The following is a 16,181-nucleotide window of genomic DNA, read 5'->3' on the forward strand; positions in this document are numbered from 1 at the left end:
TCCGCGAAACTTAATTTCTCTGTCATTTTTTCAGATATATATTTTTTGGAAAATTTAGTATTAATTAAATATGACAAAGAAATAGTAGACTAAACCCCTAAATAATAAATTAATAAATCGTCGCATTAATTTATAAAAATATATGCGGACAGAGAGAGAAGGAGAAATAGAAAGATAAATGAAAAATAAATTATTATTTATTTCATTCATATTTTATATATATATATATATATATATATATATATATATATATACTATATATACTTCTATATTTATTCATATATATTATATATATATATATATATATATATATATATATATTGATATTTTTAATTATTTCTATTATTATTATTATTATTATTATTATTATTATTATTTTACTATTATTAATATTAATATTTTATTATTATTATTATTATTATATTATTTTATTATTATTATTATTATTATTATTATGCTATTAAATATTATTTTTATTATTGTTTTATTATATTTATTATTTTTCTATATATATAATTTTATATTTCTTTCTATATTTTATTTATATATTTTATTTTTCTTAGAATTTAATATTTGTATTCTTGTACATTGATAAAAGGAATATTTTTGTGAAATATTTAAATTTACCAAGCTTACTACTGGATATAAACATATATCTATATATCTAGAAAGTGTCAAAATTTTCGGCATTCTGATGTCGGCACAATTCTTGGTACACGCTATTGCGTGTCGCACCTGGAGAAAGAGCGTTAAATTAAGATTACTCATCTTCATCGATTGCTCCACCCCACACCGCGATCACAATCGTACCCGTAGCCGCTGGGTGCGTCCATTGTTACCTCAAGAAAGTAACAGCTCATTTATCATAGCGTTCGTGAAATTGCATGTGGGGAGGGGAGGGGAGGGGAGGGGGGAAGGATCGATCTTATCTCTTCTCGGGAACAAAATCGTCGTATCTCCCTAAACAAAGTCTATTCAGAATATTCCTCGTGCGATGAAGATCTCCCGTCTCACCATTCTCACCGCGCTTAATTATCCGTGATGCAAGCGCGCGATGAGAAGTCGCCCGAACGAGAAGAAAATCCGATAAGAGTAGCGCGAGTAAAACGCTATATATACGGCTGTATAACAGTTACGCCTCGACGATACGGAAACGGAAAGTCTTGGAAGAGAAGGAGAAACAATGAGATAAAGGTTGGAGTGTAGTTGTGAAGAATGCAGAGTCCTCCCCCATTCATATCGTTTAGAGCGCGCGTGTGTGCGTATCTATGCTATTATATGCGCGCGCGTGAGGAGACGCGCGTTTCGAGATGATCGCGAAAGGATGAACGACAATTACGTAATTGCTTAGTAATTAAGTCGACGCGACACATTCCCGCGTGGGCGAGCGTGGGATGACAATCAACACACACGCGTGTGTTGACGTTACCGTGTGTAATGGATCATAATAGTGTACAGCCATGGTCATGGTTGGGATTCCGGAATTACACACATACGTATATGTATATATATATATATATATATATATATATATATAGGAATATTTATTTTTAAATGTAAGGGAAAGCTTCAAATTAATTTAATATATATGATTATTTAACAAACTGTATAATTTAAATTAAATTCTATAATTTATTAATTTAATATATATATATATAATTATTTAATAAACTGTTGATGAATATTAATTAATATTACGACACGAGTTCTGTAATGATAACAATATAGTAAAATATTCTAAACTTAAAAAGTTTGACAGTCTTAAATATTTTTAAACAAAGCAAAAATTATATTTATTAAAATTATATATATATATATATATAATTTATATTATTATATAAATTATAATTATATATTATTTATATTTAAATTATTTATTTATACAACTTATATTTATTAATATTGTGTTACAAAGCACTATGATAAAATTGATTATAAATAATAATCTTTTTATAATTATATAATTTAAATATAAGATTAAATAATAATCTTATATTTTGTATTTAAATGTAAACTACCACAACAAATAATTTGAAAAGATTTTTTCATCTATGTATAGGAATAAAAATGATATAATAAAGTAGGAGGAAGAATTGACAATTGTGTAATAAGGAGAAAATTAAAATAAGAAAACAATTAAGTAATAATATGCCGTAGTCGCGTGCCACAAATTGATAATTGCTCGTATTTACTTTGAATAAAGATGCCGGAAACAAATATACGCGCCATAAAAATTTCCTTCTAATTAACGCGCACCTAATTACAGTGCGAGGCCGCGTTACACGATATACCGTAACGAAGTTCGCCGTTCCGCAATGCGGGTGTCGGTTAGAGTTTCGGAGTTAAGTCGGTTAGCGTGGCCGCGTTAAACGGTCGGTCCGCTCGCGAACTTTCGTCTCTCTCTCTCTCTTTCTCTCTCGATAACAAAGCCGTCGCAGCCGATGACACAAAGGCGAGGCCTTTTAACGGTGGCACCGTGTATAGTTACGGGGAGATACGGCGAGAGACACGCGCTTTGAAAAACAACGGGCGCCGAGACGCGTCCCAGCCAGATTTCGTATTGTTCACATTGTGGCCTCGACTCATCGACCGACCAACCGACTCTCACAAAATGTCCGAGTCGAACAAGAGCCGACCTCTCGAGTAGGTAACGAGTGGCCCGCAAGAAGTGTTTTTTTTTTTTCGATGGGCACACAAAGGAATGTTTTCCTTACGCAAAGTGCATCCGTTTGGGAAATAGGATTCACAACTACGTCACGAACGGCCCTCAAGAATTTTATTTACTACTTATTATTATTATTATTATTATTGTTTATTATTTATTTATTTTTGATTATTATTATTTGTTATTATTTTTCATTATTATTATTTATTTATTTTTTTATTATTACTTATTATTTGCTTATTTATTTATTATTATTATTTATTTATTATTTATTATTTGCAGATGTTATTTAAAGAAAGAAAAATGAAGGAAGAAATCAAGAAAGTACATGTAATCAAGAATGTAACGTGTCTGAAATAGAATTATTCAATAATTAGTATAATAATTATGAAAGCCTTATCCTAAGAAAATTAGACAATTGAAAAGAAATAATTAGACAAAAGAAAATATATATTTCTTTCATGTTTAAAAAATTAAATAAATAAATCCGGATTATAAAAAGAATTAAAATGTCACAAAATAATGGTTTTTGATAAATTTTCATGTTTTTGCCAATATTTCGACACACACAACCTTAAACAGAAACATCTAATAATAGCACAAATACCACTATGAGGCGATAAAAATTGAAATATACGTGCACCATAAAAAATTGCAGCCGACATAATAACAGCTGATAGGATAACAATGAATGACAACGTTGTACAACGTGTACACCATGATATTTGCATTCACGTCGACGAGCACGATGCGAGATACGGCAAGGTTATCAACCATTCTTTTTTTTTTTTTTTTAACGCAGTTTGCGATGCTAGTGCAATAACGACGCGCAATTGTATAAAGCGGCGATGCCTAATAAAGCGTAATCTAACTTCTCTCGCCGAGAGAAACATCGTGTCGCGAGGCTCATTCCCAAACAACGGCCTGGAGGAATTGCTGCGCAGATAGAGCGCGAACAATCGAATAGGGCGACCGTAATTATATCGAACGCGTCTAACGATAATCAGCTGAATATCGGCGACTTGGCGGTTGCACTTTCCGAAGGACTAAACTAGCGCGACTCACATCGACGGACTTGTCCCCACAATGTCTCGCGTGTCCTACATCCGCGTTACGTAAGAAATAATTGCATCGGATCACGCGACGCGTCTCCAACAATCCCGCGTTTCTCGCCAACAATCACTTGGCTGACTCTCGATATGCTAAAGTGCATCTCTCATTAAAGCGAGTCATAAGATCCGCAGTTGCGAGGACGAGCGATAATGTTTTTCGTGAAAATTCCGGAGATCTCTAAAAATTAGAAACTACTCTTTTGCATTTTCTTTTTCTTTTTTTTAAATCTCGATCATTAAATTGTTTGAAAAAATAAATTTTATATTTAAATCCTATTAACATGAGATGAGTTTGCAATTTTAACATTACTTATTAATTTTGCATTCTGAAGCTCAATTACTAAGTGCGTGTATATCTTAAAAATGCCTGGATTTTAGCTTTCGTGTGATGGGAAGATATTTAAATTGCACGCATCAAGATAACGGAATTAATAATACGAGAGCACCGTGCTTGTGAGTGTGTCCGCTTATATAAATGGTAGATTGAAAGGATAAAACCATTTAAGTGTAATTGACAATCTATGAGGCGAGCCATAACAAGTTCACTTGACTTTGACGTCCTTAACATCGACTTGTTCGCGCTATTCAGTCACGTATGACGTCTAAAGGACGTTCTTCCCTGCTCATTTAGATAGCTTATAATCACTTTGCCGCTCGGTTCTTTGATGGCAAAATAAATGATAAAAAATGTTATCTATTAATGCAATATTTCCCCATAGTAGAAATAAGAATATAAATCAATCTCTTCACAAAATAGAAAAATTAATTATTTCTTTAGTATTTTTTATTCATTATTAATTTCTTAATAATAATTTAAAAATTATTAATTATAATTAATAAAAAAGTAATAACCAAATTCACTCTTAATTATTTCTTTATTATATTTTTATTAATTATTAATTTTATTAATAATAACTTAAAATTAATAATTAATGAAAAAATAATAAGTGAATTAACTTATATTTATTTTTTTATTAATTATTTCTTCTTTATCAATTATCCAATAGAAATCAAATTTTGGAAATAAATGAGAATGCTCTTATATAAAGATGATTATAAAATAACTATAATAATTATAAAATAATTCCTATAAAAAGTTCTCATTAAAGAGAATAGATATATAATATTTCTTTCAAAAAATTCAAGTCAGGCCATTTTCATAATTTTATTACGCAAGAATAAAAATGTTTTCTTAAGAAAAATTTAGATTGACTCTCGTAAAAGATTTAATACGATAAAAATACCGTTGCGTTGGAATCAAGCGGCTATTTGTACAGAAATCATGTCTTGGAGTGATGTCGGTGCATTCGTCACGCGAAGCTTGACGCGGGAACGCACTCGTCGGCCTTTTAGAGAAACGCAACTTGCGAGTTATCATCGGGCGCGCACGTGAATTGTAAACAGAAACGGTTTGAGTAACGGGGTCGTTACTCTTTCGCGGGATAATCGTGCGATAACGTAACGTCTACGCCGAGTAACGTTTTCACGCCAGTCGTGGTGGACGATAGGTACTTGAAATTGCTCTTTCTGCCGCGCTGCGTTTATCAGACATGCCTGAGAAAGCCGTAATCAGAACCGTTATCAGATAACTTACACGCCACTTTTCATAAACAATTCAAATTTATTTCAATTTTTACAGACATTAAATTTTAGATTCAAATTATTTCAACTCCTTCTATTATCCACTCATTGTAAAATATCGCTAATTTTTAAGTTGACAGATTAATAAAATTTATTTCAATTTTATGATATTTTTCTTATGGTTTTACAAAATTATTTTTAAATTCATTAATTTTGCGTAAATATAAATGAAAATAATAATTTTTATATAACATAATTACATAATAAAAAAAAAAAAAATAATTTTTGTAATAAAAATATTTTACACATAAAATTTCTTTTACAAAATTATTAAATATACATTTTAATTATTTAATCGACGTCACAATATTATTATTGAATCGCCGAACTTTCAAGATTGGCGTCAGAATCGATGGCGAAGAGCGTCGATGATCAAATAAAGGAATTTGCGAACTGCACATCAGAATTCTCTCTCCGCTCCTTCTATCTCTAGGAGAGAAGTCAAAGGTCGCGAAAGGGCTTTGGCAGGTAGATATAGGCGAGTAATGGCACTTAATAATAGGTTCGTAACGCGCGAGGGCAGGTGTGCGAGTCGAGATGATTAATTAAACAATGATAGGTTTAACTCGCTTCCTCGCGGCTCTTCCACCAACTTCTCCGGCTCCTTGCACGACTGATTGATGATCGAACGATTCGCGGATACGAGCGGCGTTGTGTTTAATCGCGGAAACGCTGGGAAATCACGATTAATTGCATCATCGTCGATAATCTCGTTCTGAGAATTCTTGCAAGACTTGTCGGCGATTAGGTCGTTCGAGACGAGTATACCTGGACGCGCGAAAGGTCGCCCGAAACCGGTATTTGAGTTACGAAACTTGGGACAGAATGGATGAGAGAATCGGATGGGAAAAATTCCAGATAACATTGCGAAATAAATTAGAATACCAAATTTTTCGTTTCAAAGTGCGCGAAGTTCTAGCAAGCACGCGTCCTTACTAATGTTAGAGATTCATCTCGAGTGTTTTCTAAATCTATGAATTTTCATTAACATTCCTAGAATCGCGAGAGAACAAATTTGCAGCTGGGACAAGCCGTAAAGGTGGAATTTTGGCTGCTCTCTCTCTCTCTCTCTCTCTCTCTCTCTCTCTCTTTCTCTCGACGGTTTGTATTTAGTCACGCTCGTTCCCAAGACAGAAATCGTGACCACCGAAAATACCCTGCGATCATCAAGGGGCATCTGTTCCCTTCTCACAAGCACGTGGTGTAAGATGAGGAGGGCTGTTAAAGTGGCTTCTCGAGGAAATATACTTGCTATCTCCGAAAGAGGAAAAAAAAAAACGAGGGAAAAAAATAACACGAAGAAGAAATTCCTCGTGTTCGTGAGCTGTACTCATTATTTTCACCGAGTTGTTGCCTTTTTTACGATTATCACTGTGAGAAAGATAATCGCGATAAAACGTCATCGATCGCGACGACAGATATGCATTTTGATATCACGTGTGTCGTGAAAATATATTATCACTATCGCGCGATAGAAATATTAATTTAATCACTACAATCATTCACTCAAAATCTTTCTCATTTATTTTTAATCAAATTTAATTAAATGTATCTTTCACTAGTTTCACGTGCAATATTTGCGAGCTACTAATTAAATATTTGTAAAGAATAACGAATTAAATATATATACATATACATATATATATATATATATATATATATATATATATATATATATATATATACTTTTATCAAATATTTCATGGAATTTCTTCAAATATATTCCCAAATTTTCCTGCATGATTTTATCCGCCTTTTATCATCATAAGATTTCAGTTACGTTTCGCTGAAATTTTATTATAAATTTAATGTTAATTTTGCCGATATCTATGAAGGCGGGCGGATCTTATCATCCAGAAATAAACTTGCTTTATATAGGGATATACATTGACGACCAAGAGCATTTTTATTCGAAGCACGTGCCTCGGTGTAAAGCCATCTAAAATTAAGCGGGAAAGTGTTCCTGCCCTGCTCTCGTGCCTACCCTTCGTCACCGCTCGATGAGCCCCCCTCCCCTCCACCCCCCGCTAGCCCCCCTGCCTTTCGGATGCCAGCTGGCAACCGGAAGTAAGCGTAAGAAGCCGTACGAGGAAATAAAGGAGGCGACGACGAGGGGTGATGAAAAACCGGAGACGGGGCTGCGAGCCGAGGACCGTTGCGGCCCACTTTTATTTCCGTCCGTGTCGTTATTATTCGTGCACGGGGGTCCTCGCTTGAGGATCCACGGCGGGGTTCCATGGGGTGAGAAGGGGAAAGTGCGTAAAAATTCCAAACGAGTCAAACAGCTGACGCGGGAAATTCTTCAAGGCATCAGGTAATATGAAATTTAACGTTACGCTGAAGTAAAATTATATAACGATCCTCTTTCGTTTATCAAAAGATAATAGCTTTGAAGAAATTATTTTAAATATATATGTATATATATATATATATATATATATATATATATATATATAAATCGTTATTCTTTACAAATATTTAGTTAGTAGCTCGCAAACATTGCACGTGACTAATGAAAGATACATTTAATTAAATTTGATTAAAAATAAATGAGAAAGATTCTAAGTGAACCTTTGTTTTTTTTTTTTTGCAGAATTAAGTTAATTAAATTATATTTTTCAGAGAAAATTAAAAATGTTAACTAAAAATTATTGGATTTGTTTTTTCTCCTCCGGTCATATCGTGTCCATAATCTAATTTGCATAAGACAGATCGTATTGTTTTTATAAATGACATTGATGACATATGTTTTTTTTTTCACAAATATATCGCGGCTATAAATTTTCCTTTATCATGAATTTTCCATGGAAACAGAAATGCGCCGCTACGTGTTTATGAATAGATTCAAACATGATGATTTCAGCAGGTAGCGGAGATTCGATTACAAGGATCTCGTACATATTTGTTCAAAGGGGGCCGCAGTAAATTTGAAATATCAGTTTATTTATTTAAGAGGGAACGGGGCGAGCTTTCAGTTTCGTGTTCTTATACGATAAACCAACTACTAACGTGCGAAAGTAAACCTCATCTTCCCGATAAATACATAATCTTTCATAAGAAGAAATAAATCATTAATATGTCAATATTAATATCATATATCATGATATTAATATTGTTAATATCATAATGAAAGTAAATCAACGCGCTGTTTGCATTTTAATATTACACGGTGTTGAAAAAAAAAAAAGTGAAAGGAAGTTCTTGTAATAAAAAAGTCTAAGGGAAGAAATTTATATACTGCGGCGCGTCTCTTTAGAATACGAAAGAGTCCAAAAGATATAAAGGAGGCAAAGAAGGACTTTACTGTCAGTGAGACGAGTAAGAAGGAATAAAAATGCATCATTTTCGCAGAGTCGATGGGAAGCCCATCAAAGTAACTGCTCGCTCGTAGTTGGTGCACACCCGTGAACCTGCTCGACCAGGTCGAACCACATCCTGCGCGTGGTCACTTCCGCAAGAAGCCAGTCAACTGCTGTCCTCGCAACGCTCGGTACGATATTGCAGATCGATTAAATAATATTACATTACTGTATTTAAATTTAATCCTAAAATTTTAATAGTTTATTTAAATCACCAGAGCAGATATTTATGTATCTTGTTTCTATTAATTCTGAGCTCAATTAATTTATTGATCCCTGAGTTTTATTTATTTTATTGATATAGGAAAAACACCTACATTATTAATAATTTTAATTTTTTAAGTATTTTCTTTGCCAAATAATTTTATGAAAACTTATTATGAAAAATAAAAATATAAAAATATAAAAATATTATATTATGAAAAATTTTATGAAATTTTATGAAATTTTATGATATATTTATAAATAATACTGCTTTTAATTTTGTGAATTTATGATTAAAAGTAATATTTATATGAAACTCTGTTTATGTATTGTATGTAAACTAGTAACGTAAATAATATCTCGTCAATATTTTGCTTTTCACTCTCTCTCTCTCTCTCTCTCTCTCTCTTTCTCTTTCTCAACCTCGATGTTCCCCGGAGAATGTAAATTCTGATTTCACCAGGATTTGCGATATCCCTGGCGAGATACTTGAGCCTGAAGGTTCAAGGCTAACTATATACTCCCAACCACATTGCTCGCGGCTCTCCGTGTAGCTTGGGGAGAAGTTACGCTGGATGTCGGCGGTGCATAGGAATATTATCTAGCGGACGTAATAATTTATTAATCGCGCAATGATGTCTTAATAATCCTGCAAAGCGTATACACAACATACTATACACAAATAATGAATCAGTAAAACGTAGCGTTACAAAGATCAAATTTTTCTTAGAAAAATATACATACAGAATAGGCCACTTTAATCAATCCACTTGAATACATAGATCTTTTCAATATTCACAATGTATTTTTTTAAGGAATTATTTTTATTTTTATTTTTTTTTTCACGTCAACTGATTCATTATTCAGTACATAAAAGTATTGCGATAAGATTATTGAAAGCTAAATATTTTACGAGATATTTTATATTAAAATATGTTCAGGTTAAGATTAAAATAATTCTTAATCAAAAAATACTTAATAAATAGATATCTTTTTATAGTGTTTGAAAAGAAGGATTATAAAAAGGATTATAAGAATATAAAATATAAGGCGATAAAAAAATAAGAGTTCCATTAAAGGAAATAAATTTGATCTTGAAACAATCTTGAAAACCTACAAACATTTTTATAACTTATGTGCCCCTTGAAGAGCAGCTTTTATTTAAAACATTTTTTAAGATAACACAAAGTTTCTGAGATGTTCTAATGGATTGATTAAAATGTTTCACTCTGTATATAAATCTTTAAAAAAAATATATATATTAAATAATCTTGCGCAATCGATGAGAGAGAGCAAGCTTTTTTCTTCGTCCAAATCGAAAATATTCGAATCACACCGGTGTTACGTTACATCTGGCAGACGTTTTTTTTTATCTGCTTCTTTCCGGCGGCGCCGGGGGTGCCTATTCACCTTTGGGAATTAAAATTCTCACCGCCTCCCCTCCCCGGAGAAGACTCCGAAGCCCGATGTCGTTTGTGCCGGCGATTACCTGAGTCAGCTGTCTTAGCTGGCAGCGCCTTTGCAGAACCTCAGGACGGTATTGGAGGCTGGAAAAAAAGTGTCGATTCTTTCCTACGGGCGTTTTCGAACGACCGATTCCCTAGGGAAGAAGCTCCCTCTCGGCCGAAGAAAGAAGGAAGAAGCATCAGCTGTTTGCCCGTGAAATGAACATCCATCTCTCAGACGAATGTTTCGTCATAAACAGGCAGTGCGCGATTTTTTATATTAAACGATTCAATTAATTATATCAAAATTAATCAGAGCAATTTTCCATGTGTAATCATCGCGGATTGATTTGTGGTTTAACATGAATTACACTGCATTGACATAAAATGTGTTGTAAACAATGGATTCTAATCTTTTTATTAATGAGATATAATATGAAATGTAAATATTCATAGATTTATAGATATAAAAAAATGTTTCAAAGAGGATGATTTTTATAGTTTCTTCGGTTGAAATCGTCTATGATAATCCAATTGCATCCGCGAGGAAGAAAAAAAAAAGGTAAAATGTGTCGACGCGTTTCTGAGAAGTTGACACTGATTTCGAAAAGAAAACACGCCATTGTTATGTGCGGTGATAAACTCGTGGTTTCCTTGATTTTACGATCGTTCGAAGTAACGGAGATCGGAAAAAGCGACTCTAAGCTAAACGTGACATTTCTGTTATTTATTTTTGTTACGACCTTTAAAATCGTATTTATTCTTTTCTTCTATTAACAGAGAAAATGAAGCTTGTAATCTCTTCATTTGTCACCCATATATTTATATTTATATTTATATTTATTTTTATACTTTTATATTTATTTTTTTGTCTTTATTTTTATACATTGTTTATCGATTCATTTCGTGAATTCATTAATTTAATCTATCAAACTTTTGAAGATAAATTAAAATGGATAATCTAGCCGTATATATTCCCTTTAAATTTTTAGACGCGCGATTAAAGCACTACATTCCACAGACATTCCACAGGTACCCTTCAAGACATTTACTCTCTCAGCTCGCTATTTATCCTTTATTACATCTTCGGACCAAAGTGGATGGCTTCGAGCGACTCATTAACTTGGACCCGTGTAACTTGGTCTTTAGATGTTACCCTATTTCTTGCCTCCGTGAAAAGCGTTTAAAACCAAAAAGGACGCCGAGAATAAGAGATTCTTTGTGCCAGTACAACAACACCCGGGGCTTAATCTCCTCTGCTCGAATGAAACTCGCTTTCGGCACCTTCTTGCGATCCGTTTCCCACGGTGCCATAAACCAGGTAACCCCCGGAATGTTTTCCCCACAAAGTGAACCTCTTCACCGCACTTCTTCTCTTCATCATCTCAATCTTTCTCCATTGCTTTTTTTCCCATTTCGCCTCCGCTATTCTCCGTGAAATCAAGATGGAATGTTGTCCCTTAACATTCTTTCGATTGATAGAGAGACTCGCCAGAGGTAATAATGTCATGATAACGTTAATATGTTACATTTGATATCGAGAGAGAGAAACCGATTTGCATAGCTTCACGAAGAGATAATTATCCCATTAAATTTGTTAAAAAATCTAAAAGAAAGTAAAAAAATAGGAACTGAGCGCAGAACCCCATTAATTCTAGCCTTTCGATTGCCTGTCGATCAAACCTAACGACAGCAATGTATCAAAATGCAAATATTACGAGGAATTGCCTCGGATCTCACGTAGAACGCGGAAAAATATCGTAATCATCGAGAACGGTCTTATGCAAGTGGAGCAGTTCGAGCGTGAGAGCATTACGTCCCCCCAGCAAGTTCCTAATTTTATTCAATGGCTCGAAGCAGAATTGCCATGTTGCACTGATGACATAGTAATAACCAATTATCTTATTATTTTAAAATCTTGACGATCGCTTTTGTCAAGATTTGACAACCAAACAATCGCGATTTCGTCAGTCAAAGTAACGCAAATAATCGCACGCCGATAAAATCCTCTAGGCCAAAAATCCTTAATCCTTGGTAAAGGGATACTCACGGACTGGTATTTTCTTGGGATCCACGGTGCCGAGTCGCTCCTCGATCTTATCGATCTTGCGACGTAGGTGTCCGCTCCTCTCGGCGACCTGGCCCAGCTCGGCGGTGAGACCCGCGAAGATGTCCTCCGCGACGGTCAGCAGGGATGCCAGCTGCTTGAGGGAGCTGGTCAGGGCACCGTTCGCCACCATCTCGAGCTCGGCGCCCACCGGCCAACCCGGCTGCGAGCCCCCCGGCACGTGGCCGCGGCACAGGTGCCGCGGCTCCACTTTTCGCATCACAAACGGCATCACGATGACGAGAACGACGACGACGACGACGACGACGATGACATGCTGCGTACTCCCGGTGAATCTACACACTCGCGCATAACACACTCTGGCCTCGGGTCCCCCTCATCACCGGGGCACCGCATCATCGTCGCCGCACGCCGTTTCGCGAGACCGGTGGAACCCCCGTCGCGATTCCAACGCGGCGACCACGACGCGACTCCATGCACACCGTCGTCGGTTTATATCCCCGTCACTTTTCAACCTCCGTGTATTCTTCTCTATCGCGTCGATCGCTTCGTTTCCCTCTTCTATTTCTTTCTTTTTTTTTTTCTCTTTACCTTCTCAGCACTTTCACTCCGCACACTCTCGCGATTAATCTAAGCGATCAGGATTCGCGCGCGAGTCGACCCTCGGATCCCGGAGAAGATGATGATGGGTGTACGGCATCATCGCGAGATCATTTCGCGCCGATTATCTTCGGATGGAATTTTCGGGAATTTAGGTAAATAAAAACGCGACGAAAACGACCGATGGGACGCCGGTGAAAGGGACCGCGCGCCGCGACGATGGTACGCGAAGTGCCGGCCGGTCTGGCAGCCAGTCTCCGACCAGCCGGCTGGTTCTCCCATTCAAGCGAGCGACCAAAAGCCGCCATTGCTACCGTCTGATCCTACCGTCGCCATCTGCCGACCGGCCTCTGGCTGGTGTGACGATATCTACTGCCGTTACAACAATTCCCTAATATTATTTGGAAAATTTGGCTTAAATTTAACATACATTGTATGTCCCCAACGGTTCACAAATTTATTAATTTTACACAATAATATGGATATGTCAATAATACACTAATACTATGTTAATATTTCAACACAATATAAATGCAAACTTCATAATAATTTGAAATAAATTTTGTGTAAAATCAACATATTTTAAATAATAAGGTAGAGTGAAATTAACATTTTTATTTTTGAAATTTTAATAGATAAATCATATCACTAATGATACGAAACATATCTATTGTGTAAAATAAAAAATATGTGCACATTGTGTTATTTTTACACCTTTTTCAGTTGTATTTATAATTTAACATTTGAGTTCAATTAAGAGCGATATGTTAATTTAACACATGTGAATGTGTTAAATATTTAACACCAAAATTTAACACCGGCATATTTTTTTAACAAGAAAACACAAATTTTCCAACAGTTTTCGCACTTAAAATATATGTAATAGAAAAATGAAATATTGAAAAACAAATCGACGTAAATTAATGAAACATACAAATAATAATAAATGATATTAATATAAAAAACGAAGTCCCTGCATCGTGTTGGCTTAACCAGCATCGAATAACGTAGGTAGCAGAGGATCTTCGGAAGCTATGCCCATCCTCGATCATGCGTATTCTGTAACAAAAGCTGAATATTTTCGAAAGAAGCATCTTATCATCCGGCAGGTTTCGTCGATATGTTACACGCTAGCCATAAGTGTTGCTCAAAATTTAAGCTGATTTTCAGCCAGAAGATTATCGCCTTTCTTGCGAAAGTAAGAAAATTTAAAAATAACAGGTGTAATATATATATATATATTTTCGACAAGAAAAATTAATTATTTTATAAATTATTTTTTTATTAATTTTTTTTATGTATATAATATTTTAATTATGCACAAAATTCAAATTTCATTAGAAATTAAAAAATTTGTTTTTTTAATATTTTATATATATTAAATAGAGAAAAAGAGAGTTACTTTATTTAATTAAGGATACTCAGATGCAAACCTTTTTATCCTCTCGATTAACGAGGTATCCGAAAATATAGATGTTTGTTAATAAAAAATGAAAAGCAATGGCAAGAATGTACGTGGATAAAAGAGTAACTGTTGACAAAATCTATGACAGATTTGAAAATACCGGAAATTGATAATATCAGATCCTGATCACAAACTTGAATGTCCGAGTGACATTCTTCGCGAAGCACTGTTTTAGAATGAACTGGATATCCTTATCAATAGCCGCAATATACGGCAGCGGTAGTACACGCCCACACGGATAAAAATATTTAAAAAGACCTGTATATGCGCTTCTTTATATTTATTTCATATTAATTGCGGTGAAAAGCAAACACACACAGTCCAATTACACGTGCATCCCCGTAGAAACCTCATGGAACCGTGCTATTCTAACTTGACGAGACGCGGTTCGCGCAAACTATCGATCCGCGATAGCCGCCGCCGATCGAGTTAACGAACGTCGTAATTCGCGTTTATTTTCATAGCCAACTAAACAAAAAGTTAGCGCAGAGAGCGCCACGGTAACAACTCGACGAGTGCCACGCTCGTTAGCGTAACAAATTTAGCGGGCCGTGGCCGGGGATTCGATTCGGTGTAAAATAAGCGTCCGGAATTGGGGCTGATGTAATTGATAGTCGAAACTTATATCCCCTGGTCTGGGTCCGCGTAATGGGCGAGGATTACCGGGCGCCGCTCTCTTTCGCCTTCACCTTAATTTGCCCGGCATGTGCAATTTCACACGATAAAGTCCCGCACTTATCGCGCACCCGGGGAGATGACTCGCTCGGAGATATCTATCTGTCTTGTCGCGGGAGAGGCGAGCGCCCGTAAAAAGCGCCGGCAACCGGAATTTTATGGAATGTCGAAAATCTCAAATGTGATGTTACGGCGATCGGAGTAACAGATAGATGTCATATAAATTAGACAAAGATAGTGAAAAAATTTTTCTAAAAATTCCGACACGCTTCTATCTGAATTTTCACATCTGCTGTCGTCTGAAAGAAATTTCATTTTTTTTTTCTTCCTTTTTTTTACGCTGTCTCTATTTTTGAAATTTATTTAAGTAAATTTTGCGGCGCAAAGTTTCTCGCCCACCCTGTATAATTTTAATTTCAAATTTTATCTTTGTACATTTATATAGCGTAGACCATAAAGTTTAATCTCTCGATGACAGAAGAATCAGACAGACGGCGTTAAACGTGTGGTGAGAATGAATTTGAAAAATGTAGGAATCTGTTTATGCCACACCGGAAATTAGTTAAAACATTGTACGAAACTCGAAATCAATTGGCTATGTTTGGTGCTCATTCGGAGCAATGAATTTTAAAGTATAGGATAAGATTATATACGGCATCATGTCCGCGGCACACACAATGTATCGATTTAAAAAGATTTAAAGGGCCGAATGTTGTGTCGTTCTCGAAGTAAACAGCTTGTATGTTTTTTATGCACTTTCTTAGCCAGGCTTTATCAGGATGGTACTTGAAAATGATTAGACTGCGGGCTACTTAAGGATGCTAAAATCGTGTTCCTTAGTTCTTTATTATCCAGGGCGTATCTCAGTTCTTCGTGAAAGAGATGCATGCTTAGTGATCGGCATGAATCAAACGGATTCCGCGAAAAAGTACAGTCGAAATAAAAAT

General features: G+C 35.2%; 1 protein-coding gene across 1 annotated transcript in view; it reads right to left on the bottom strand.

Annotated features, from left to right (window-relative positions):
- The window catches only part of LOC126855956 (mucin-4), an 86,186-nt gene extending 72,872 nt beyond the window's left edge, over window positions 1-13,314 (bottom strand). The window contains 1 exon segment of the mRNA XM_050604073.1: window positions 12,477-13,314. Coding sequence (XP_050460030.1) covers window positions 12,477-12,765 — 289 coding nt within the window. The 5' untranslated portion in view covers window positions 12,766-13,314.
- Window positions 13,315-16,181: the final 2,867 nt, after the last annotated feature.

This window comes from Cataglyphis hispanica, chromosome 17 (assembly GCF_021464435.1).
Source record: "Cataglyphis hispanica isolate Lineage 1 chromosome 17, ULB_Chis1_1.0, whole genome shotgun sequence".
Lineage (NCBI taxonomy): Eukaryota > Metazoa > Arthropoda > Insecta > Hymenoptera > Formicidae > Cataglyphis > Cataglyphis hispanica.